We start from the raw sequence: 23663 nt of genomic DNA, 5'->3' as shown, positions 1-23663 counted from the left end.
ATTCAGGGAACCTTCAAAATGTGGGAGGGTCTGAAGGAGAGAATGAGCCCTGTGGCAGGTTTTCATATGATAAGTGAGCTACATTGCATACCTCCAAACTGGTCTGAAAGGGAGTCTTTCTATACAGATTGAATGAAGGAACGGATGTGTCTATGAACACAGAAATCCTATATCCCTTTATGCCCTATCCAAAATAAAATTCTGCATCTCTTGTCCTTGGCTGGCTTGGTTACAAGGCCCCCTCTTCCTTCTCTAATCTCAATAAAGTAGCATCCTCCATTTTTTGTCTTAGAGAGTGTTGGAAAATCAAATGTAAAAAGAAAAAAAATCAAAGTAAGCTTGGGGATTTAAAAAGCATGATTGCACGCAAAACAGTATTTAAGAAGTCTTTATTCTGCATTGATCCCATTGTATTTACAAAATAGTGAGTCCAGATGGGAGATGCTAGAATGACAAGGAGCTTGAAAGAAAAAGATTTTTTTAAAAAAATTTGATTTATATGCCGCCCTTCTCCGGAGACTCAGGGCGGCTTACAATGCATTAAGCAATAGCCTTCATCCTTTTGTATATTTATACAAAGTCAGCTTATTGCCCCCACAAACTGGGTCCTCATTTTACCTACCTTAGAAAGGATGGAAGGCTGAGTCAACCTTGAGCCTGGTGAGATTCGAACTTACAGTAATTGCAGACAGCTGGTGTTAATCACAATGCTATCAGTCTGCTGAGCCACCAGGCCCGTTTAACAATCATGTTATTAACTTAACAATTGCAGAGATTCAATTAATGATGGCAAGAAAGGTCATAAAATGGGGTGAAACTCATTTAACAACCAGGTTGCTTAGCAACAGAAATTTTGGGCTCCATGGTGGTTGCAAGTCAAAGACTACCTATACAACAAATGGAAACATGAATGCTAGGCAGTAATGCCAACAGCATAGGGCCAAAAGAGATTCCTCTATCATTAAAAGGAGAGAAAGTCTGAGAATCCATTTATCATTCTCATCCTATTGATATTTTTACCAGTGGGCACAAAACTGATGCCTGATTGTTTTATATCCTAGTCTTGTGAAAGATATGTAATTTACAAGACTGTATCCTTAATTCAAACCTCCTGGTAGAAAGCAATAGCTGTGGAAAGATCAAGATCTTTAAGACGTTTCAGGCTGTAAGATGATTTCTGTTAGTACTGAGAAGTTTGTATTCAGAAAACCTAAAAGCAAAAAGATTAAAGGTAACCTTATTCAGATCCTATTTAAAGTGCAACCTGCTGCTTTATTGTGTAGAGACAATAGCTATGACTCTAGTGACAGATCTCTAGATGATTTGCAACAGATTGGCAAATTATTCTGTCACCCAAACATTTAACAGGAAAAAGTAGGTTTCAACTTACCCCAAATATGTAATGAACAGCTCATCAAAACTTTTTGAGAGTGCCTGTCAAAATGGCTATGAATTCTATTCATTCCTGGTACTCTAAATAAATTCCTGGACATAGAATTCTTTTCATCTAAATGCATGCCTTCTGTGCCTTCAAGGTTTTAGTCGAAACACAAAATAGACAAAGCAAGTGTGAAATGTGATCATCCCTGTGTGAAGCTAGTAAAACATCTTAACTTAATTAATCTTCATGCCTAAGCATCTTAACCCCTTAAAGCCGCAATGCTCAGCTGCGCCAAGTCATAAAGGTCTCCCAAATACACTTTATTGGTAAGCTGTCACTAAAAGATTAAAAATATGCCCAGGATTCCATCTGAGCAACTCAATTGTTACAGCTGATTCCACTATGACTCACTGCTATAAAATGGAATAAATCTTACAAAATGTGATAGAAGATACTTTTGTGGGGTCCTTGGTGCTCTCTGAGCTTGGTTGTTTCCTTGCAGACATTTCATAATAAAAATAGGTAGCATGATGCAAGATACTGTGCACAATGCAAAGTATTTTTGGTGGCTATATTTCTACCAAGATTGCACTCTCAATTCTGTCAAGAATTATGTGTATCACCAATACTTATGTCATTTGTTCTAAATTCCACTGTCATATTAGAAAGATCTGGTAGGAAAGGATATAACATTCTGCCTTGTCAGGTATGTTTACCATGCAGAGTTTTTAACAATATGACCAGATTTAGTTAGTGCCAATAAAAGGAACAAAAAATATGCTGCCCATATTTTCTGTCAGGCATTTAGCAAAACAAGCCATTAAGTACCCTTCCTTGACAAAGAAAAGGCATATGAATGCAGTTCAGGATAGCACTGCTTCTCTATACACAGATGGAGAGCAAATGCTCTGTATTTGATCCAGCCTTGGGCTAGTAATTTGCCTATAATGAACACATACAGCCTTCAAATCTTGTCCTGAAATGCCACGTCATAGGTCCATGATGGTGAACCTATGGCACACGTAACAGATGTGGCACACAGAGCCCTCTCTGTGGGCATGCATGCAGTTGCCCCAGCCCAGCTCCCATCACATTTCTCCACCATGTTTCACTCAATCAATTTCAACTTCTCACGAAAGAGAGACTCTTTCTTAATGAGACAGTTGGCATTCTTAATGCCCCAGCTCTCATTTTGAACTTTATGATTCTTCCTTTAAAGGAACTTTATGATAGTTCCTTTAAAGTGATGTGTGTTTTCATTCTTGAATTCACCTTTAACCAGATTTTTTTCCTATTCTGATGTTGAGAGTGAGAAAAATTATTAGCACTTCTTAGAGTAAAGACATCCAGGATTTCAGGGACTGAGAATCATTCTCAAGGGCTGCATCTCTAAAGTAAAGACCAACTGGGAATTATAATACCCTGTCTTGCCTTTCTGCTAGGAGAGTGTTTAGTTAAGTGCTAACCCAACATGTCATTTAGGCTTCAACATCAGGTATTGTGTCATATCAGACATACCTGACATTTCTGATATATCAAAAAGGTGCATAAGAAAAAAAAGGGAGATCAAAATAATCACATAAGATCACCAAAAAATCTTCATTGATAAAAGGTATTTTGCTTTGCCATCATTAAGTAAAGCTGGATGATAAATACAGACTGAGAATGACTTTCTCTTGAAATAGTCCACTGTTGGATGTGGCTTGTTTTAAAACACCTGCTATCTTGCAAGGATTCAAAATACTCAGCTAACACAAAGCAACAATGTTGATTTCATCCAAATTGAGCCTCAAAGAGGCTTCAGCATCACAAATGACATAGAATAAAGGATTTGTCCCTTCACATCTGATTGTATTACATATCCAACACATCCCAGGGAAAACACACATTCACATGAAGGAAAAAATGAATGGGAAGAATGATGAACTTTGATTAATGCCAACTAATGTTGGTATTAATGCCAACCTTATAATTTTGAAATTTGATGGGAAAGAAGAAGAAGAGAGATATGAAAATGGTTGAATTCCACAAGATGTTTGTTTAAAATTCTTGGAAGAGTAGTGGATGGTACCTGCGAACTTCCAATAATGCTACACCCACATACGAGAAAAGACTGTTCAAACTGGAGCAGGGTAATTTACCAATAAGGATGTTTCAACGAGCACTGCCCATTACAGCATTTCTGCAACAAAACAGCCTTGACACCAAAGAGCAGGCAGAGTAATAGCATGTGGGAGACTGTTTCTTACTCGGTACCCACTCTTTGTGGGAACATGAGCTTTTTGAAGTGCAAGATGTCTCTCCATTCAACCAACCGCCTCCCCTTGCCCAGACATGCTATGTGAGGTGATGAGCACAAGCTGGACGTGCATGGCATGAGAATGGTGGTTAAACAGGGTTACAGGCAGTTTATGGGAGGAGCTCACCATCAAATGTACGCTGGAGCTTGACTTCCTTTTCTGGGCACACCATTGAAAGGAGGAAAGAGAAGGAAAGAAGAGATGAGAAGAGAAGCAAAGAAAATGTTGGCACTTATGCATCAGCAGAGCCCTGCTGCCAATCATGTTCCTTTAAGAAAGGAACTGAATGCCACAAATATGAGCTCATGAAAGCCAGCAGTTATATAATAGTACTAGAAACCTGGATATAAAAAATTCCAAGCGTAGCAAAATGGCAGACAATATAGTCAGTGTGACACAGGAGAGGCTGAAACCACATTGTTTTTCAATTTGTGTCCAATTGTCGGGAGAGTTATTTACTGACAAATTATTAAGATGATACAATGTCCATCAAAAAGTATTTTATTCAACATCTACCTATAAAAATGTTTTTATTGTACTGATTCATGAACACTAATATTTGACCTACGGAATTTTGAATCTTCTACTTTCAAGTGACTAGTCCCTGACAGGTATATAGCAATCATGTATCGTCTCACTCAAATGAGGTAGGCTTGATTATTGCAATGACTGAGAAGGTGTCTGTAGTGTCAATTATGAGTTTGTTTTATAATTCCAAGATAAACACAAACCTATACACAGATCTAGAAAGGGTGAGACTATGTGAAAAAGATCCATTCAGCATTTTACATTTAGCCACTACTCTTCAGTAATAAAATAGCTATTACTAATTCTAACTAATTTTATTAATTAGTTAGCTGAGGTGTGCAGGAAACACACCACTGTAGTAAAACCCTGCAGCGAGTAGGAGATTGAACAAGTTTCTGATGTGCCTAGTTGACAACTTTGTCACCCTGTAGGTGGAGGTGGGAGCTAGAGGGTCAGCTATACTGGACTTAATCCTAACTAACAGAGATGAAATGCCTGAAAGAGTAGATGTTATAGGAACTTTGGAGGAAAGTGAGCATGTCATATTAGAATTCACTATAATGCAAGCACTGGCAACTGAATGAAGTCAGACTAATGTTTTAGACTTTTAAGAGAGCTGACTTCAACAAACAAAGACGAAGATTAGGAAGGATTCCATGGATGGAAATCCTAGAAGGAAAAACAGATCAGGATGCATGGGAAACTCTGGGAAAAAAAATACTAAAGGCCCAAACAAAAACAATACCACAGAAAAAGAAAAATAAGAGACACCAAATGAGACCAGCATGATTGCACAAAGAACTCTCTGACAAACTGAGGGGAAAGAAGGATAAGTATAAAAAATGGAAACAGAAATGTAACTAAAGCAGAATACCAGCAAATAGCCTGAGTTTGCAGAAGTGCAGCCAGGAAGGCTAAGGCTCAGAATGAACTAAGATTTACAACACATGCTGAAAATAACAAAGTTTATTTCAATATGTAAAGAACAAGAAAAAATTAAGGAAATGATGTATACTAATGGAAGAAGCTAGCAAGAAGGTGATGGGCAGGAGGGAGAAAGTAGACCTGCTTAATTCCTCCTTTGCACCTGTCTTTACGCAAAAAGAAAAAAATAGCCCAACCTATCAAAAGCAGCACAATGAGACACAGAACAGGCATGCAGATCAAAATAGGTTAAAAACAAACCAACCACCTAGCCACTTTGACAAATTCAAAACACCAAAATCAGATAGTTTACAACCCAGGGTACTGAAAGAGCTGGAAGATGTGATCTCAGGACCACTGAACAAAATCTTTCAGAGCTCCTGAAGCAAGGGCAAGGGGGAAGTGTAGGACTGGAAAAGAGCTACATGATTCCAATCTTCAAGATAGAGGAAAAAGGGATCCATCTTACCATCAATACCTGTGAAAATCCTAGAAAAGATGATCAAGCTGCAAATTTGTAAACTCCTAGAAATGAACAAAACAATCACTAGAAACCAGCACGAGTTTGTTAAAAACAGGTCATGCCAGACAAATCTTATGCCCTTCTTTGATAAAGTAACTAAATTAGTGGATCAGGGAAATGCCATAGATATAATCTATTTAGATTTCAATAAGGCATTTGACGAAGTAGGCCACGGCCTACTTATTGGTAAGATAGAACAATGTGGAATAGATAGTACTATCATCAGTTGGATTCGCAACTGACTGACCAACTGCACTCAGCATGTAATCCTTAATGGAACTACATTTACATGGAGGGAAGAATGCAAAGGGGTTCCTCAAGGTTCTATCTTGGGCCCAGTGATGTTCAACATCTTCATAAGTGATAAGATGATAAGGAATCTAGAGGCTCAACCATATAATGAACAATTGAGAGAACTAGGTATGTCTAGCACAGGGGTATCAAATTGGTGGCCTGTGGGCCGGATGCATCACGCGTAGACCACACCCACTCCAGCTCTGTGAAAAAACATTGTGATACATCATGTGATAGCAATGTCACGCGCCGAGTTTGACACCCGTGGTCTAGCCTAATGAAGAGAAGGATTAGGGGTGACATGATTTATTGATTTATTTTTATAGATTATATTTTTATACCAGAGGAAGATGTCAGAGGAAGATCCAACCTGGAACTAAGGAGAAACTTCCTGATAGTGAGAACAATTACAATGAAACAGCTTGCCTCTCAGAGTTGTGGGTGCTCCATTGCAGGAAATCTTCAAGAAAAGATTGAACAACTATTTGTCTGGGTAGAGAGTTAGACTAGAAGACTTCCAAGGTCCCTTCCCACCCTATGATTCTATGACTCTATTATCTGTTATACTTGTATAGAAAGACAAATACTTATGAAAGATAATTGCAAACAGGGGCCAGACAGGACTGATGGCATATATGCCCAACAAGGAGGCACTGGGTATGAATGAAAAGTACACGGAATAGAGATCTCATTTGATAAAGCTAGATTTTATGAGCTTCTCTGTTTCTCCTTTTCTTGCCCTGCGTGAGAAATCAGGGAGAAAAATAGGAGAAATACCAAGAGAAAAAAGAAAGACCATTCCTTAAGAACTGTGTAGAGACAGAAATTATTCTACAATGATGCAATAATGAGGAGGAGGATGTTTCCTTCCCTAAATCTGTCCTGCGCCATACTTATTCAAGCTCCAGGTTATGGTTAGTCTATCCGCCCAAATCATGCCACTTTTCTCTTCCTTTTTCAGAATCTACTAATACTAATCTGCAACATCTTCTCAATTTTGCTTAGAAGAAATCCTGTTATATACCCATTTGCACCCCATTTGCACTTCTACCACATAATCTGAAATAACTTCCTTTCCCTGCTGCTCCATATTAAGCCTTCTAGAGCAAAGTAGAAGAAACATACTCACCCACAGACCCCTAGAGACAAAATCTTGGCAGTGGTAATTCTTATTTGAATAATGTTCTCCCGTTATGTTATCATTTTTTAAGAGCTACTGTACATGAAGATATTTTAAATCTCCCACATACATTAACCATTGTATTTCTAGATAACTGTAACTTCTTTTTGCTGACACTTTGCCTTTGGTACCATGGTATCTTCAGTGTTTTTATTCCATGTTGATTATATGCATAATATTTTGAAGCTTCCAAGCAGCTTTTTCATTTTTTGCAAAGATTTGCAACCACATTTAGAGTTGCTTTGAGTACAAGATAAATGTGCTTCTTTCATTACTGGAAGGCATGCAGTATGGCTCTTACATGCCAAAAGCTTAGACAGCCTTGGGAATACAAAGTTATTTTACTGGAGTTTCAATCTGAAGTTTATCAGAAAGTATTACAAATACAATGCATAAACTTTAAGTGCTTTTGGGTAAACAAAGCAAGACTTAAGTTTGTCCTACTTCACTTGCAGTATTTTCTCTTGAGAATGTACTGCGTTAGAATTAGATCTTTTTTTCAAGAGCTCTGAGCAGCACACACCATTGCCTACATTAAGCATCACAATCCGTGAACTAAATTTCAAGAAGAAATGATGAGAAATATGTATTTGCTGCAAAAGAAAGAATAAAAGGATTTTTTTCTGATCTGAATTGGAATTTGGCTAAAGTACTTTTTTTTTTTTTTTTACTTTTGTCCTGTAGCAAATAGAGCTACAGGACAAAAAGCTGGAAGGCATATTTTATGTAAGCTTGGAAAATCTAAAAGATACAAGGAGTAATAAGTCCCTATTTTTTATTCTCCCTTTTTATCAGAGGTAGGTGCATCCCCTTATGATGCCATCGGAACCTCATATAAGTGCTCCCGCACTAAATTACTACCTAATTACTACCTACTACCTACTAATTCTAGGAGATTATTATCAATCTCCTAGAATATAAAATATGTTTATAGTTATTGCTTGGTTTTTATTCTGTTTTAATGGTCAGCTGCAGTCATGAACATGAGATGGACTGCTACATAAATTTAAAGAAAATTAGGTTAATAAAAAATAATACAATCAAATAATACCTTTTGTAATAAAACGGACATTAATAATACATGATTTGGGGTGTTGGGAATTTTGTAGTGATCAATTCTCAGAGGCCTTCAGTAACATTTTGCAAGCCATGAGAGGGAGAGCCGCAATTGCCTCAGGGGTCAGCTTGTTCCAAAGGAAGTTAGTTCTCCCAACACCAGAGAACTCCCTTTTCCATTAAATCTCACAATGGAGGTGGAGCTGCTGGTCCAGGTCAAATGGGCAAAAATACTGGGGAAACACAGTGTCTTAGACAAGCCCAAGTCACAAAGGGCATTTAAGAAATGACTAATTATAAAATCTGGACTTAAACTACAAAAGGTTACAGATAAAGAACAGTTATTCCACTTATCTTCAGCTGGCTTAAATGATTATTTGTATTTTACTGTAAGATTACAGGCAAACTAACAGACTCCACTGAAATGACTGGGGTTCAGGACAATATGGAAAACAAATATTTAGAGTTGGAATTCAACCACCACATAATGTCTGTGTTATCATTAGCCAGGAGCTGTAGGAGAGCCTATCCCTTTGATTAATTTTAGGACCAAATGTTTTGAGGTTTGAAACTGGTCAGAGCACGTAACAACATTCCCCTTAGCTTGAACATATTAAGATGAGCTTAGCTCAGAAATATCAGAGTAACTGAGTAATATGGAAGAAAACAACACGCAATGGTAGAAATACTTCAGCCTATATTTCTTATTAGTTGATGAGGATCTAGGGAGGGCAAAATCCTTGAAAGTGAAGGACCATCAAGATGGACATGAACCATTGGAGCCCATCAATTGTGCATCATTGTTGCCTGAATATTCTGACAAGGCGCTTGAGGCCATTGCTTTTAAAAATGAAGACTTTTGGGAAAGCAAAGCAGAAAGGGGGGAAAAAGAAAAATTCTGTTTTGCATACATAAATGGGCTGTGAATTGGACCAGGAGGAACATTTTGAGTTCCCCACGTGGAGAAGAAAAGGCTACACTCACTTTGTCACTGAGGTCCCACAGGTGCTTTTCAAAAGGCAAATGAAAAGTGAAATGTTTACAAACGTTTTGGAAAGCACCTTTGGAACGCTCTTGACCTGGATGATTGAGAATCTCTACCGAGTATAAATTCTCTCTTAGTTATTTTTTCCACTGACCTACAGCTCACCCTCCTTTAAGCATATTCTCTCTGATCCAGTTCTGAAAGACCTCCAAAGAGAATCTGACAATCAACGAAATGGAAACAAATCCCCACAACTTCTTAAGTGAGGGCAGTCAATAGGGAAGTGTTTAGAGGCAATCTATCTTGTTAATTTAGGAGTTTTGAGAACAGTAGAGACATTCTTCCTCCCTCCCAACAGCAAAATTATTACAGGCAGAATATCAGGTGCATCATTTTTTTGCTGAAACAATTAACGAAGAATCATAGTGTGATTCATATTTAATGCCTAAAGAAATATTTATGATGAGTGGGAAATTGGAAAAACAACAATAAAGCAGTAAGTAGAAGTGCTAATACCCATTCTCTAATGTTCCACTGAACACATGAGAGAGGAACAGGATCGTCCCTTTTAGTGTTAAAGGAGTCCTTGTATTCTGTACAGAGGCCTCCTTCATGCAATAGTGAAGCCTGGTCATCTGATTATTATTATTAAAAACATATTAAGTATATTGCTTAGTTGTATTAGTTCACACTATGTATATATTGGTGGGGGGAAGGGGGGGACGACAGGAAAATCAGAGAATCACTGACATGGGAGCTCAGCTTGCATGGTTTAATTCTCTCTGTCCATCCAGTGAATATGTGGAATGGAAAGTAAGCAAATGTTTTAGTGGTCTTTAACAGAATATAGCAATATAGATAAATGCAGCAATGGATTTTAATGGGGAGCTGATATATATATATATATATATATATATATATATATACTGTACAGCTAAACAAAATAGTTCACAGAAGATGTAATATTCACAGAATAGTGGATAAGATGCAAGAATCAGAGCTATATTTTGTTTCCTTGCTTGAGGACTGTTAGTTTCCACAAACATAAAAGGACCAAAATATTATCAAAGAATATAATTTGATCTGAAAGCAGTTTTCATGGATATGAAACTCATATATAAAATAAGAAACTAATTATTCCAAAAAATAAAGGTAATATGGTAAACATAATTTTCTAAAAGGCAGACAAATACCCATTGGAAAAGGAAACAGAAAAAATAATCAAGAGTGAGATCTTTGGTAAAACAGCTCTGAGATGCATTAATGCACATTGCTTTATTAATCCAATGTTATAGATCTCTTGCTCTCATTTTATTTCCACACAGAAGTGCAGGGCATCTGTGGCATGCAAATAATTATATATTTATTTAAAGAGGTAATAAGCACTTCCAGATACTTAAACCATACCCTGCAAATTCACTAAAATGTTTTGGATAACACAATATGGAATTGTGGGTCTAAGAATTTTCCAGAGATAGTCCTTTGCTCCATAGCTCAATATTACAGTAGTTGTTGCGCTTGCTGAAACAATTGGAAGAAAATCCTATATTAAGTCTTGAGCCTTAATGGCTTCAATTTCATTGCCGCACTCACATGGTCAAGTTGCAGAGATGATCTTAGCAGGAGCTGTGCATAGCCATTATCTGGCATATGAATCATTTAGGCTGGCCAAGGATGCAGATTTCTATGAAAGGGACTGGAAAAGAAAGGGAGGCTCCGTATTTCAAGACCTACCTTTACTCCATCTGACTTTTTGTTCAGTAAGCTCTTGGCAGCTGCAAATAGAATTGAGAAAAGCAAGTGAACCACATTTTAACATTATTTCTCTTTCCCTTAAAGCAAGTCAATATCAAAAACCAAACTAGATTTATTTTAGGCTCTTATTTGCTCAAAACAATAAAATCTGCATGAACAATAGCTTTACCAACATCCAAACCTTACACCACAATCATATTTTTTTTCAAAGGAACTGGACAAAAGACAAGTCTTCAGAGCTCTTGAGACGTTCATATATTTGCTTTCATTATTTACTACCTCTGCCTCTTTCAGTAGCCAAAGCTATTAGCAAAGAAGCAATAAAAACCAACTCTTAAATTGACATGCAGAAGAATTATCCCTTGAATCAGTGCTTCATATGACAAATTTTATTCTAGAAAGTCACAAAAAAGCTTTTTTTAACATTTTAATGCCAAGTTGTCATTGTTACGTGCAGTGATTTTCATTTCCTCCTGCACATAGACCTGACAATAGGCAAATAAGGTATTCTTATAAGAAATATAGCATGTGAAGTGGCTCATCCCTTACCTACAAAATGTAGAATAGAAAAAGTAAAAATTAAATCTGGGTACTTAGTACAATGAAAAATCCAACTAGCCACTGAAATCCAATATTGGATAACATTAGGAAAAACATGATTGCTGCTAATCTGGGCAGAGGTCAGATTGGCAGTTGTAAAAGAGGGAGAATTCAAAAGAGACCACTTATCAGATGAAGTTTACATGTTTCATTTGGAGAAGAGCAAGTTACTTTGTTTTTCATATAACTAGGTTGCAAAGGCAAAGACAGAATACATATAAAACCAGAACATGAATGTATAACAGAGGGACACCCAGAGAGCTTGACAGCAATAAGACCTATCCATGCCAATTACAATTTTCAAATATACCTTTCAAAACAAATTTTGTGTTACAGCTGTTTGATTTATCAACTCACTCAACACAGAACATTTGCACACAAGTAAACTAGATCTTGTAGTTTATACTACAGAAATCATATACTGTGGTTGGAAGAGGATTTTTAGGGTCTGGATAGTATAAATTAGTTAACAGTTAATGCCCTTTGAAAACCATTCACATCCACCTAATGATGTATCCATTTAATCAGGAACAGCATATTTTGAATAATAATATCTACACTGCCCTTACAAAAATTAGGAGACTTTGTCATCTAAGGAACATGCTTTATGTTTTTAAAAATAAAAGCACTAATCCAGGTGCTTAAAAGACCAAGAGTTTTGGTACTAATTCCCAGGGAAGATGTTCCAAACTTCAAAACACCCTCAAACTTGGGGTTTGTTTCATGGAGGTTGTTCACTGAAATGACAGCCAAAATTTGGAGTTGTGAGTTCTATCCCAACACCTTTTTAAGAACATAAAGACAACCTAAGAGCCTAATGACATCCAAGGGTCTTTGTGGCTGTAGAATATTACTCTATACATTATTTGGTCTTCTTCATACAGTGAAAAATAAGTCTTAAATGCTGGGCCAACACAGCATATATTTGGCCTTAAACAAGCTAGCAGCCGATTGAGGCATAATAAAAAGGTACATTTAAAAAATTAAGTACCACATGTATTTAATACAAAGTACAAGATTCACATTTATTTTGTAGTCTTACAAATGTTTAAAACTCAAGACCAGACAGATTATGATACTAATGAGAAAAATATGTACAGAATACCTTAGCTGGATTTGGTTTCCCATTCACTAAATATGGAATCTAAGGCCTCAATCTGAAATTTTGTTAGATAACTTATTTCTGTCCTGCGATTCATTTAAAAGCAAGCAACATTAAAATTAAATTTTATTCATTTATATACTATCATTTCCAAAGGCCCTGTGCAGCTAATTACCAAGATCAATTTAAAATAAAAGGCAACGCTTTCAAAAATAGTAAGCAAATCCACTCATAATATGAATAAAATTGTTCTATACAATTTTGTATACTATACAAAAACTATACAAACTCATGTGCCTGCCAGGATCCAACTTGACTCACAATATGCCCTTCCCCTGTGCTTGATGGAACAACCAAGTCTTAACTGCTTTTAATTGTTTTTCTTTTTTCAATGAGGCACATTTTTAAAACATGTAAGTGCAAGAATTCAAAGGGGAGAAATGGATATTCCTCGTCTTTTACATAACTCTGTTGCACAAAAATATTTCACAAGTGAAGAAGGCATGCTGGTTCATGTATGTTTCCATACCATGGGTTAAAATTCAGGGAAGCAGGTAAGAGCTCTGAGAAATTAAGGCAAGATGTAATAAAAAGGCGCTGTTGCATTCATCCAAAAGGAAACCAATTTATGTTTAAGCTTGTGTAATTAAACCCTAATCCATTTGGGTCTGGAATTCCTATACTGTAGTTTTATTTGCAGCATAAGGAAAATATCAAAGTTATCTACGTGAGGCTGGTTCCGGCAAATTCAGTGACATTTTTGGCAAAAAAAGAGAAGTCCTTAGTTTACCTATTCCAGCTCTAATATGGTTATCATATAGAAATGAAAACTACCTCATACAGTTAATCATACTAAAAATAGAAAATATGAGAAAGGATGAAAAGGAATCCCTCTCTGAAGCTTTCAGATTTTTGCCTTAGTTTTTACCTCCATTAGACATGATGTCATTGTGTAATTGTGACAAGAGAGTGGCCACTGAACCGCACTTGTAAATATACAATATGACTACACGTTGCCGAACCGTATAGTTTGAATTGTAATATATTCTTAATTCAATAAAAATTCAAAAAAAAAAAAAAGAGAGAGTGGCCACTGAAAACCAATCCCACCTGGATATAGGCTAGCTTACAAATACCTCACAATAGCAAGAACATTGAGAAATGTAATGTTCTTTATTGCAGTTGATGTAATTACAGTGGGAGAATAGGCCTTCTGAATAGTGACATAAAATCTAAAGCTGGTTTCATAGAAGCCCAAAGTTGGCCCTTTTCTGCCAAAGGAATCAAAGTCAAGGTGTACTTACTCCTGCCAGGCAGTTTCCCTCTGGCCCTGTCAAAAATTAAGCTATTAGCATTGCTCTAGAGCAGGGCTGTCAAACTCCTGGGTCACGCGCTGGCCACACCCGGTTTAGCCAAGGGGGGAAAGTCCCAATAAGTCATGTGACGCTGCTGTGATGACATGAGTTTGACACCCCTGGTCTAGATCCTCTGATTCTACTCCAGGATTATCATTATTTTTCCTAAAAATATTAATCAATTAAGATCAATTAAACTACAAGCATTTGGAGGGAGGTCAGGAACAGATTATGTGGTCAAATCTATGTTAAGGTAACTGGAAATCTAACAAAGATATTATGGGAATAGGAAGTCTGTATTTATCATATAGAGTGTAGACATTGAAAGGAGAATTAGTGGAAGTTATCCTTTCAGCTCCTGTCTGTGTAAAGAGTTGATATAGTAGAAGGAAAGCCCCAAGGAGCTTGCTAATGAGAGCACAGGAGGTCTTGAAATTCACCCATATTCTGGTCTCATAAATGGTCTGCAGTTCTTTGCCTCCACACCCAGAAGCTGCATAATTTAATTCCTCCTCAACCTTCGCATACTCAGCAGACTGATATATATTAATCTACAAAACAGTCCCCCACCAAAAAAGAGCAAAGATACATTTTGCACGGACTTTGGGATAACACCCTGGAAGCTTGGACTTTTAGATAACACCTTGTTATCTAAAAGATGAAACTTGGATCCCTACAATTAAGCACCCCACAAGAACACAAAACTTCCTGGGAATACTTGGAAGACAAAACACACAGAGAATGCTATACTCAGTACAAGACGACAACAGATGAGTTGCAAAGAGGTTTTCCAGAGAATGTAGCATTCTGTATCCACACTCTGCACATTCTCAATATGGGGACATACCACCATCCAATTCTAACTTACTTCTTACCTGTAAACGTGTGTTTGAGAAGCCTTTGGAAACGAATTATTAAAAAGCATACTCACAATATTTATTGTGCAATTATATCCTGCCTTTGATATAGGACAACCATTTTTGAACCGAATTGTACATAGTCTTTGAATAGCAAAGATAATGGATCACACAAAAGAAAACTTACAGAAATTATGCCTAGGGGAATACTTGGTTTTTAGATCTAAAGATGTTACACATGGGGGCTTCCCCAGGTTTTAACAGCATCCTTATGCAGTAGGGTAGGGTAGGGTGACAACGATGAAGCTCAAATGGTTACTTCAATCTGACTTTTCCTTAGTTATTATTCCATCGTGATTTTAGTTTTCTGTTTTTAGTATTGGCCTAAATGACACATAACCTGCACTGAAATTTCTAAATGGAAATGAACTTGCAATTGTAAAGGTATAGTTCTTGATTACAAGAGTAATTGGGACTGGAAATCGAGTTGCAAATTGTTATGGTCATCAGTTGAAGCATGAATGGAAGTAATTTTCTGGCCTTTTTCTCAGTGGCCATTAAGCGAATGTGGCAGTTGTTGTCAAATGCAGTGGTCAATAATCAAACAGTACAGTCATTGAGCGAACCCATATATTTGAATGGCCATTTTTTGCCAGAAACCAGCAAAACCCATAGCAAATTGAAATCATGTGACCATGGAATGCTGTAATGGGTCATAAAGCTGATATGCAGTCATATGACTGCAGTGGGGAGATGATATAAGAGAGTCACCGGTGCTTTCTGTGGCCGTCATAACTTCAAACGGTTGTAAAATGACTGATTGTGACAAAAAATATATATATATAAAAAAAAGATAGTGGCCATAATGAATTTGGAAGCATTCTAGTTTTTAATTTTCTAATTTTACCTCCAAAGGAGATAAACTATATAGTAGACTTACAACTACTCCTGCCTTCCTTCTAAAGACAATAAAAATGTTCCATTCTGCAACTGAAGTCCTTTCCTAAAATTATATATCTACATTAACTAGGAATAATTTCCCTGTCCCCAGTGGTATGTATTACTGAAATGCTTTTACACACATTTCTTCCTATTATTAGTCTAAACTATTTAAATAATTGATTACAAATATGTGTGTGTAGCTATACCTCCAGAATTGTAGTTTCTAAAAACCAGTCCTGGAGAAAGTTGTTTGAAGCAAGTGGAATCATCCCTTCATTAGCATTTAAATATTTCATAAGTAGTCCTTAGAGGGCCTTTAAACCTCACCATAATTCCTGTTTAATTTATGAGAAATTACTAATTAGTCCAGTGTCGTCACATCAAAGGTAGGCAACACTGATTCTGCTACTTTTCAAAGAAAATCCCTTGCAAGAAAAGCTAGTAGCCTGGAAAATAAGTGTTCCCGTTTCCTCCACTGAGTATTATACTCTCTTCCTATAGGAGGAGAGATATATAGGCTCTCCTCCTATATCTAATCACAGGTTTCAAATATGGCACAAAAGTGAAGAGATGCTTACTTTGGCTTCAAGCAATTTTCTCCCAGTCTAGTTTTGATAGCAAAAGTTAATTAGGCTGGAAAAGGAAGTGCTCAGTGTGGAGAAGAAGAGTTTCTCCTCACACCAATCTATATATTCCATTCCATTTAAAAAAAATTCCATTTCCCATTAAAAAAAAATGTTTGCCTCTAGCCACATATAAATTGTAGATGCCTGCTCACACATCTAATTTGGTTGGATAAAAGTGACTTATTTTAATGCAGTGGATAGTGATTGCATTTTGAACTAATGTGGTTTTTAAAGAATGATCTATAATTGGTGCATATCTGATAAGATAAAGCTCTTTCTCCAACTAGTTTAATTTTGAAGATTGCAACACTAATTTTGAGAACCTGCCAGCAAACCTAGTAACTGCTTTTGATGAACACTAAGGCTGGTTTTGTTCCTGCAGATTCTGGACATGCATTATTTACTAAACCAAACCCTACTCCTAGTAGGGTTTGCGACAGGGAAATTAGATCACAATACATCCAAAATCTGCAATATATATTCAAATATATTGCATGAATTCATATATATTGCATGAAATGTCACACATGTAGGTGCACCCAGGTAGAAGCATACAGATTAAGTTAATAAGTAGGGAGAAGATAAACTGAGATGAGAGGGTCCTTATTCCGCCTTCTATTCTAAGGGGTCTCATCTGATAAGCAAGGGGATCATGGGAAGCCTTGCGTGCATTCAATAGTTCTAGGAACACATTTTCAGAGTTCCCACTCCTGCAGAGTTCCCGTATAGAAATCCTAGGGAGGTTGGCTCAGGTCTGGCTCTAAAGTCATTAGAAAATACTCTGAAACATGTCAGATGAGCACCCACATCGTATGCTTCCCATTCAAGCAACATTCAGGCTATGGACATATTTATTTGTCCCTGAACTAATCACTTTTGTTTAGCTGAAGAGGAATTAGCAACAGGAAACCATCTGGCCTGTGAAGCTTTTTCCAAATTTGGGATTAATGCTTCTACCAGCACGCTATTGTTTCCTGCTTGGGGGGGGGGGGTTGGTTAACAGAGGACAACAGAGGATTTAACAGATATTTTCCATTCTTAAATTATAACAATTTTGGAAGCACAAGACCAATGTTCTTTATGGGATAAAAAAGTCAAGTGTCTTTGCCAGTACAAGAAACCTTATCCCAGTGCTTTTTATCCTTTATTCCCCAAATTTAAACCTACAGCCAAATATAATTACAAACATGATGCATAATATTGAATGCTACTGTGTGTCACTGCTTATCACCAATCCATATGAGAAAATAGCAGCTAATCTTATGCTATCCTCCTATAAAATGGTAGGTGTTATTTAAAAACAAAATTCAGAATTTGCTAACGGGTTGATATCCTCCTAAGACATTCGTGGTTGTAGGAGCCATATCAACTTTCTGAAACTATTTGAAAAATGTACTGACAATCCCTGTCTCCAAATGTCTTATGTCAATTCACAGCAAAACAGGGTTAACTACCCAACATGCATTTTGTTAGTAGGTTCAAACTCAATGTACTTATGATTCTTGGTTAGATGGATACCTTAGTGCATGCCCTTTTCTCAGCCAGCAAGCATGGATGGTGTGTCTCACTAGGTGCACAAATACTATCATGCTGGTTTTTACTGGCAGTGGAATTGAAGGAGGGTGGGCAAGTGTGTGGTTCTAAGATCAGGCACTCAGGAGATACGACTCATGCCACATACCTTGCTCAGCCAGGCCGGCAGCACTCATGGCGGCCGAAGCAGGGGCGGAGCTCTGCCTGCCAACTGATTGGACACAATCATTCAGTGGGAGGAGCCATAATAAAGCAATAAAGGCCCATTAGCATGGTGCAAGTAAATTAGTTTAAAAAGAAGTGTGGAAAAAAAAGAAAGGAAAGAAGAGGGGAAACACAATATTATAAAAAAGATAATATTATTCCCTTTTAAATATGAAGATAAAACCACAGGAGCTGGCACAAAGGGTTGGACATCAGGAAGTTGAGAAAGCTGCAGGTTTTAGATGTAAACAGTGTTTATAAAACAGACTTTCAGTTACAGAGTTTTATGTCAACAAAATCAAAGACGAAAGTATTAGCTGCAGAACAGAAGACTAGAATGCCTACTTTAAAATCACAAAAGGGACAGGATGATGCTATGTACACCAGTTGCAACAGGTCATGTTACTACATTAAAAAATAATTAGAGAAATAAAGGCAAATAAACATTAGAATGATCAGTCAACCAGTTGGCTTGATTTATGAACAGCAGCTTCAGCCACTGTGTATTAAGTGAAGAAACATTAATAAGGAAATCAGTATTCGTTAAGAAGAATGAAGCGCTGCCCTGGCATTCAACTAGTTTATTAAAGTGCTTTTTAACTTTTTGCTCTCTAGAAAAAGACAGATATTCAGCTCAGGATTCTTTATTACCCTCCAGTCTGAAAAGCACTCACAGAGGTCCAAAAGTTTCTGATGATTATTGATTCAGAACTGTAATTGTCAGATAAATAGCAAATAAGTCAAAGTCTGCAATTTGTTAAATTATTCAGAAGGTTTCAAAGCCAAAGAGGAAAACGTGTAATTGTACCTCATCAGTTAGAAAAAATGAGTTAGAGTAATGGAAATATTTTAGTATCTTAATAATGCTACAGAACCACTAATCTAAAATAATAATAAAAATATAATAAAGGATAGCATTTCAAAGTAGCATGGAAGCTAGAGAACAAATTGCTTTGAAAAAGGAGATCATTATATATATATAATAATAGATAGATAGATAGATATATTTTAAGGGAGCGGTTGCATTTTCAAAGAAATGCAGTCAGCCAACAGCAAACTTATTTTAGCAGTTTAGGGCTACTTTCTTCTCTAATCCAAATGAAAGCAAAGAGATCAATAGGCAGGCTATTATAGTATACTGAATTGTTCATTTCAAGAAGTAAGGCACTTCACCTGTGCTTGCTCCTTTCCAAAGCTGTGTACCATAGATAACACTGGTCTACAAGGAGAAAGCCTCAGAAAGGAAAATAGCTTAATTTTACCAGAACTGGGTCACTAATAAAGGAAAATTAAGTCCTGAGTATTAATTGGCTTCAGTTTCCAAGGTCAAAATTGCATCAAAATAATACAAAATTATGAGGGGGATGTGTGATTATGCTCCTACCTTTTCTGCAAAATGTGATATAGCAATGAGAATGGAGAATCATTATAAAGTTATCTTTTTATTGATATCAATAACGTAACTTTCCATTCATTTATTGGTTTTTCATGTAACATTTTCATGTTTTTTGCATGAAAAACTGACAAGCTCTAACATCAGATTAAACGACAAAGTTCCATCTTTATTTGGTATCTAATCTGCACTTTTTGGCTTTTCTCTTGTGAAGTGCAGTAGAATCATCCCTGGGGAGATTCCAGCAGTAATTGGCAAGCATGGACAGACTCCATTTCCCTTGGTATCTTTATCTCCATGCCTGCAACATCCTGGTGGAATCTCTTCCCATGCTCATCACTCACTGCCCCACAGTTCAAAGGGAAATAGTCTAAATGTGAGTTTAAGAAGTGACTTTTCAGTGACATGTTTGCACTAAGTGCTTTGTAGGACCTAAGCAAATTTTCCATATGTTTTTCATAGTCATCTGCCTTGCTGTTCTCAAAGTGAAGATAAATTTATACACTTCCATGTGGTACCATTTTCACTGTCAAGAAGTTACGAGGCATCATGATCATTAGACACCTCCCTCCCTTGTAGCCAAATATACTTCCCTGTGTATAAATCTCGTGAAATATCTTGAAAACTTTAGCCAACCAGCACCTTTATCACCCGTTTTCTAATTCATCTAATCAAAATATGTAAAATTAACACATTTTATCTCAGAGGTCTATAATTTCCCAAAATTCGTACACCAGTGAATGCAACGTAAGGAGAAAACAGAAGGTTGAGGCTGCTCAAGGCCATCTGATGGGTTTATCACCCAGGTGAGATTTAAATGGGAGATCTGACACTCATCGTTCATATTATGGACTATACCAGTTTTCCTCTGAAGTCCTTCCAACAATGAAGGGACAAAAGGAAGAGATATATGGAATGGACGTTGGCTTACTTGAACGTCCTTTTTCAGGGCGCTGCGACTACATTCCATGGCTGGGATTTTCACTTATACGTAGCTGACCACTGGGTGTTAATTATTCAAATCTTTAACTCTGGTCTCTGCCCCCTTTTATGCTGATTACTTCAGTCTTTTCACGAAGGAGCTGGAAACCAGGAATCTATAAGAAAAGGAAACAAACAAAGAACACAAACACCGCCAACAACAACAAGCCGGCCAGAGCAGGAAGCCGGAACAAGGGCGGGAATGGAATGTAGTCGCAGAGCCCTGAAAAAGGACGTTCAAGTAAGCCAACGTCCATTTTCCAGTGCGCTGCTTCCTACATTCCATGGCTGGGATATATCCAAGCTCAACTATAGGGTATAGGCTGACTGCTCTCGGCCACCCCGGCAGAATGGACTTGTTGAAGCACTGCCAAATGAAGCCTCAGCTGAGGCAAAAGAATCAATTTTGTAATGACGGATGAACTGCGAAGCTGAAGACCAAGTAGCAGCACGACAGATGTCAGTGATGGAAGCCTGAGTAGCCCACGCAGCCGTTGTCGCCGCACTGCGAGTAGAATGAGCAAAAATCCTGCCTGAAGCCGGTCTGGCCTGGCGTTCATACGCCATCGAAATACACGCCTTGATCCAATGACCCACAGTTGAAGAAGACACCTTACGTCCCATAGAAGCAGGATGGAAGGACACCAAGAGGGCCTCAGTCTGCCGAAAGGAAGCCATCCGTTTAAGGTATCTTCGCAGAGCCCTGCGTACATCCAACGTATGCCAACGCTTCTCATGAGGATGGTGAGGGTCTGGGCAGAAATCAGGCACGACCAACTCCTGGGCTCGATGAAACCATGAGTTCACCTTTGGAACAAATGAAGGGTCTAATCTCAATACCACTCTGTCCGCATGGAAGATGCAAAGGTCCTTGCGGGCAGATAACGCTGCAATCTCGGAAATCCTCCGTGCAGACGTAATAGCTAGCAAGAAAGCCAACTTAAATGACAGGAACTTTAAACTGATGGAAGCCAAAGGTTCAAACGGATCGGATGTGAGAGCGTGAAGTACTAAAGGTAGGTCCCAGGAAGGATAACGATGTACAATAGGCGGCGAGATGAAGAGGTGTCCTAGAAAACCACAAGGTGCCCCTCAGCCTCCAAAGCAGCCCCACTGCAAGTGAACAGCAGCCTTCGCTCCCCGAAGAAAACCTCGAATCCTGGGATCGTGAGACAAAGGCCGACGAGGGTCACGAGAAAGGACTGTGGCCAGAGCAGTGACCTGTCTCCACAGTGTTGCCGGAGCCAACCCCTTGTCCAGACCAGCTTGAAGAAATTGCAAGACCTCCAGCACATCGGCCGATGTGGGATCAACATGACGCTTAGAACACCAGACAGTGAAGACTTTCCAAGAGGCCTCATAAATACGAATCGTCGACGGCCGCCTGGACAATTGAATGGTGTGGATCACAGCATCTGGAAGGCCATCCTTCTTTAGGAGCATCCACTCAAGCACCACACGGTTAACCGGAGCCACTGAGGGTCTGGGTGGGCGATGACTCCCTGGGAGAGTGACACCTTGTGCGGAGGAAGAGTCCAATGGGGAGCTGTGGAAAGAGTCACCAAGTCTGCGTACCATGCTCTGCGCGGCCAGCAAGGGGCGAAGAGAAGGAGTTCGGCCCGTTCTCTCAGGACCTTCCTGATGACTTTCGGGATCAATGGCAGCGGAGGGAATGCGTAAAGCAGGCCCGGGGGCCACCGACAATGAAGGGCATCGTGTCCTTCTGCTCCCCTGCAGGGAAACCGGGAGAAGAACCTGGGGAGCTGTGTGTTTTGAGGCGTGGTGAAGAGATCCACCAGGGGTGTCCCAAACCTCTGAATTATGTCCTGAAATGTCTCCGGATGAAGGCGCCACTCCGCCGGATCGAGATGTTCTCTGCTGAGCCAGTCTGCCCGAACGTTGGCTTCTCCAGAAATATGATCCGCCCGAATCGACTTCGTGTGGTGCTCTGCCCAAGACAACAGTTTCTCCGCCTCTAACATCAAGGGTTTGGATCGAGTTCCCCCTTCTCGATTCACATGGGCCTTCGTTGTCATGTTGTCCATGAGGAGCAAGACGTGTTGACCTTCTAAGAGAGGACGAAACCGCCGAAGGGCCAGACGCGCCGCTCGCAGCTCCAACCAATTGATGTTGTGCCTCTTCTCTTCTGGAGACCAAAGACCTTGCACAACTTCGTTCAGCAGGTGATCACCCCACCCTTGCAAACTCGCGCCTGATGTCACAACGAGCCGATCTGGTTCCAGAAAGGTGCACCCCTTCAACAGCGCCGGCGAAAGCCACCATAGGAGTGATATCTGAACTTGAGCTGGGAGAAACACAGGTGTCTTGGACGTGCCTCTCCCCGACTTCTGGAACCGTAGCAGAAACCACTGCAACTGACGGGAGTGTCTGCGTGCCCAAGGAACGATAGCTATGCACGACACCATCTTTCCTAGAAGTTGGGACAGCAGCAGGGGGGACACCGCCCTGTGTGATCTCACCTGAGACACCAGACTCCTGAGGCTGCAGATCCGGTCTGGTGAAAGAAACACCTGGCCTTTGCTGGAATCTGTGATCGCCCCCAGATGAAGAATGCGATTGGTGGGCGTGAGGTGACTCTTCGGTAAGTTGATGGTGAAGCCGAATTGTTGGAACACGGTGATCACAGCTGTTATGTCCCGAGCTGCCTGTTGTGGAGAAGACGAAAGGACGAGAATGTCATCGAGGTAACACAGGATTCTCACTGGTATCAGGCGGAGCTGAGCTGCGACAACTGCCACCAATTTGGTAAATGTTCTTGGAGCAGAAGACAGATCGAAGGGCATCGTGCAGTATTGGAAATGACGGCCATTGTACTCGAAACGCAGGAATCTGCGATGTGCTGGATGGATTGGCACATGCAAATAGGCCTCCTTGAGGTCCACCGATTGCAAAAGGTCGTCCTGCCTGACGCAAGCCAGAATTGACTTCAAGGACTGCATCTTGAACCTTCGATACAAGATGAATTGATTTAGAAGTTTCAAGTTCAAAATGCCCCTGACCCCTCCTGAGGACTTGGGCACCAGGAACACTGTAGAATAAAAGCCTGTCCCTTGCTGGGACACGGGAACTGGTTCGATGGCATTGATGGAGACGAGATGACGGATTTCTGCCTCCATCAGTTGT

General features: G+C 39.0%; 1 protein-coding gene across 24 annotated transcripts in view; it reads right to left on the bottom strand.

Annotated features, from left to right (window-relative positions):
- CAMK2G (calcium/calmodulin dependent protein kinase II gamma) overlaps positions 1 to 23663 on the bottom strand; it is a 217217-nt gene that overhangs the window by 26237 nt on the left and 167317 nt on the right. For 9 of the 24 annotated variants that reach the window (XM_034435300.3, XM_087872300.1, XM_034435309.3 and 6 more), the window contains one exon: positions 10906 to 10946. In XM_034435300.3, the coding sequence (XP_034291191.2) occupies positions 10906 to 10946 (41 nt within the window). Of the gene's footprint in view, positions 1 to 3807; positions 3841 to 10905; positions 10947 to 18089; positions 18153 to 23663 lie in introns of all 24 variants that reach the window. The other 15 variants (XM_034435295.3, XM_060694160.2, XM_034435302.3 and 12 more) reach the window with 3 other exon arrangements.

Source organism: Pantherophis guttatus, chromosome 6, assembly GCF_059756535.1.
Source record: "Pantherophis guttatus breed Tessera chromosome 6, ASM5975653v1, whole genome shotgun sequence".
In the NCBI taxonomy this organism is placed as follows: domain Eukaryota; kingdom Metazoa; phylum Chordata; class Lepidosauria; order Squamata; family Colubridae; genus Pantherophis; species Pantherophis guttatus.
This window is presented reverse-complemented; position numbering and strand designations above follow the sequence as displayed.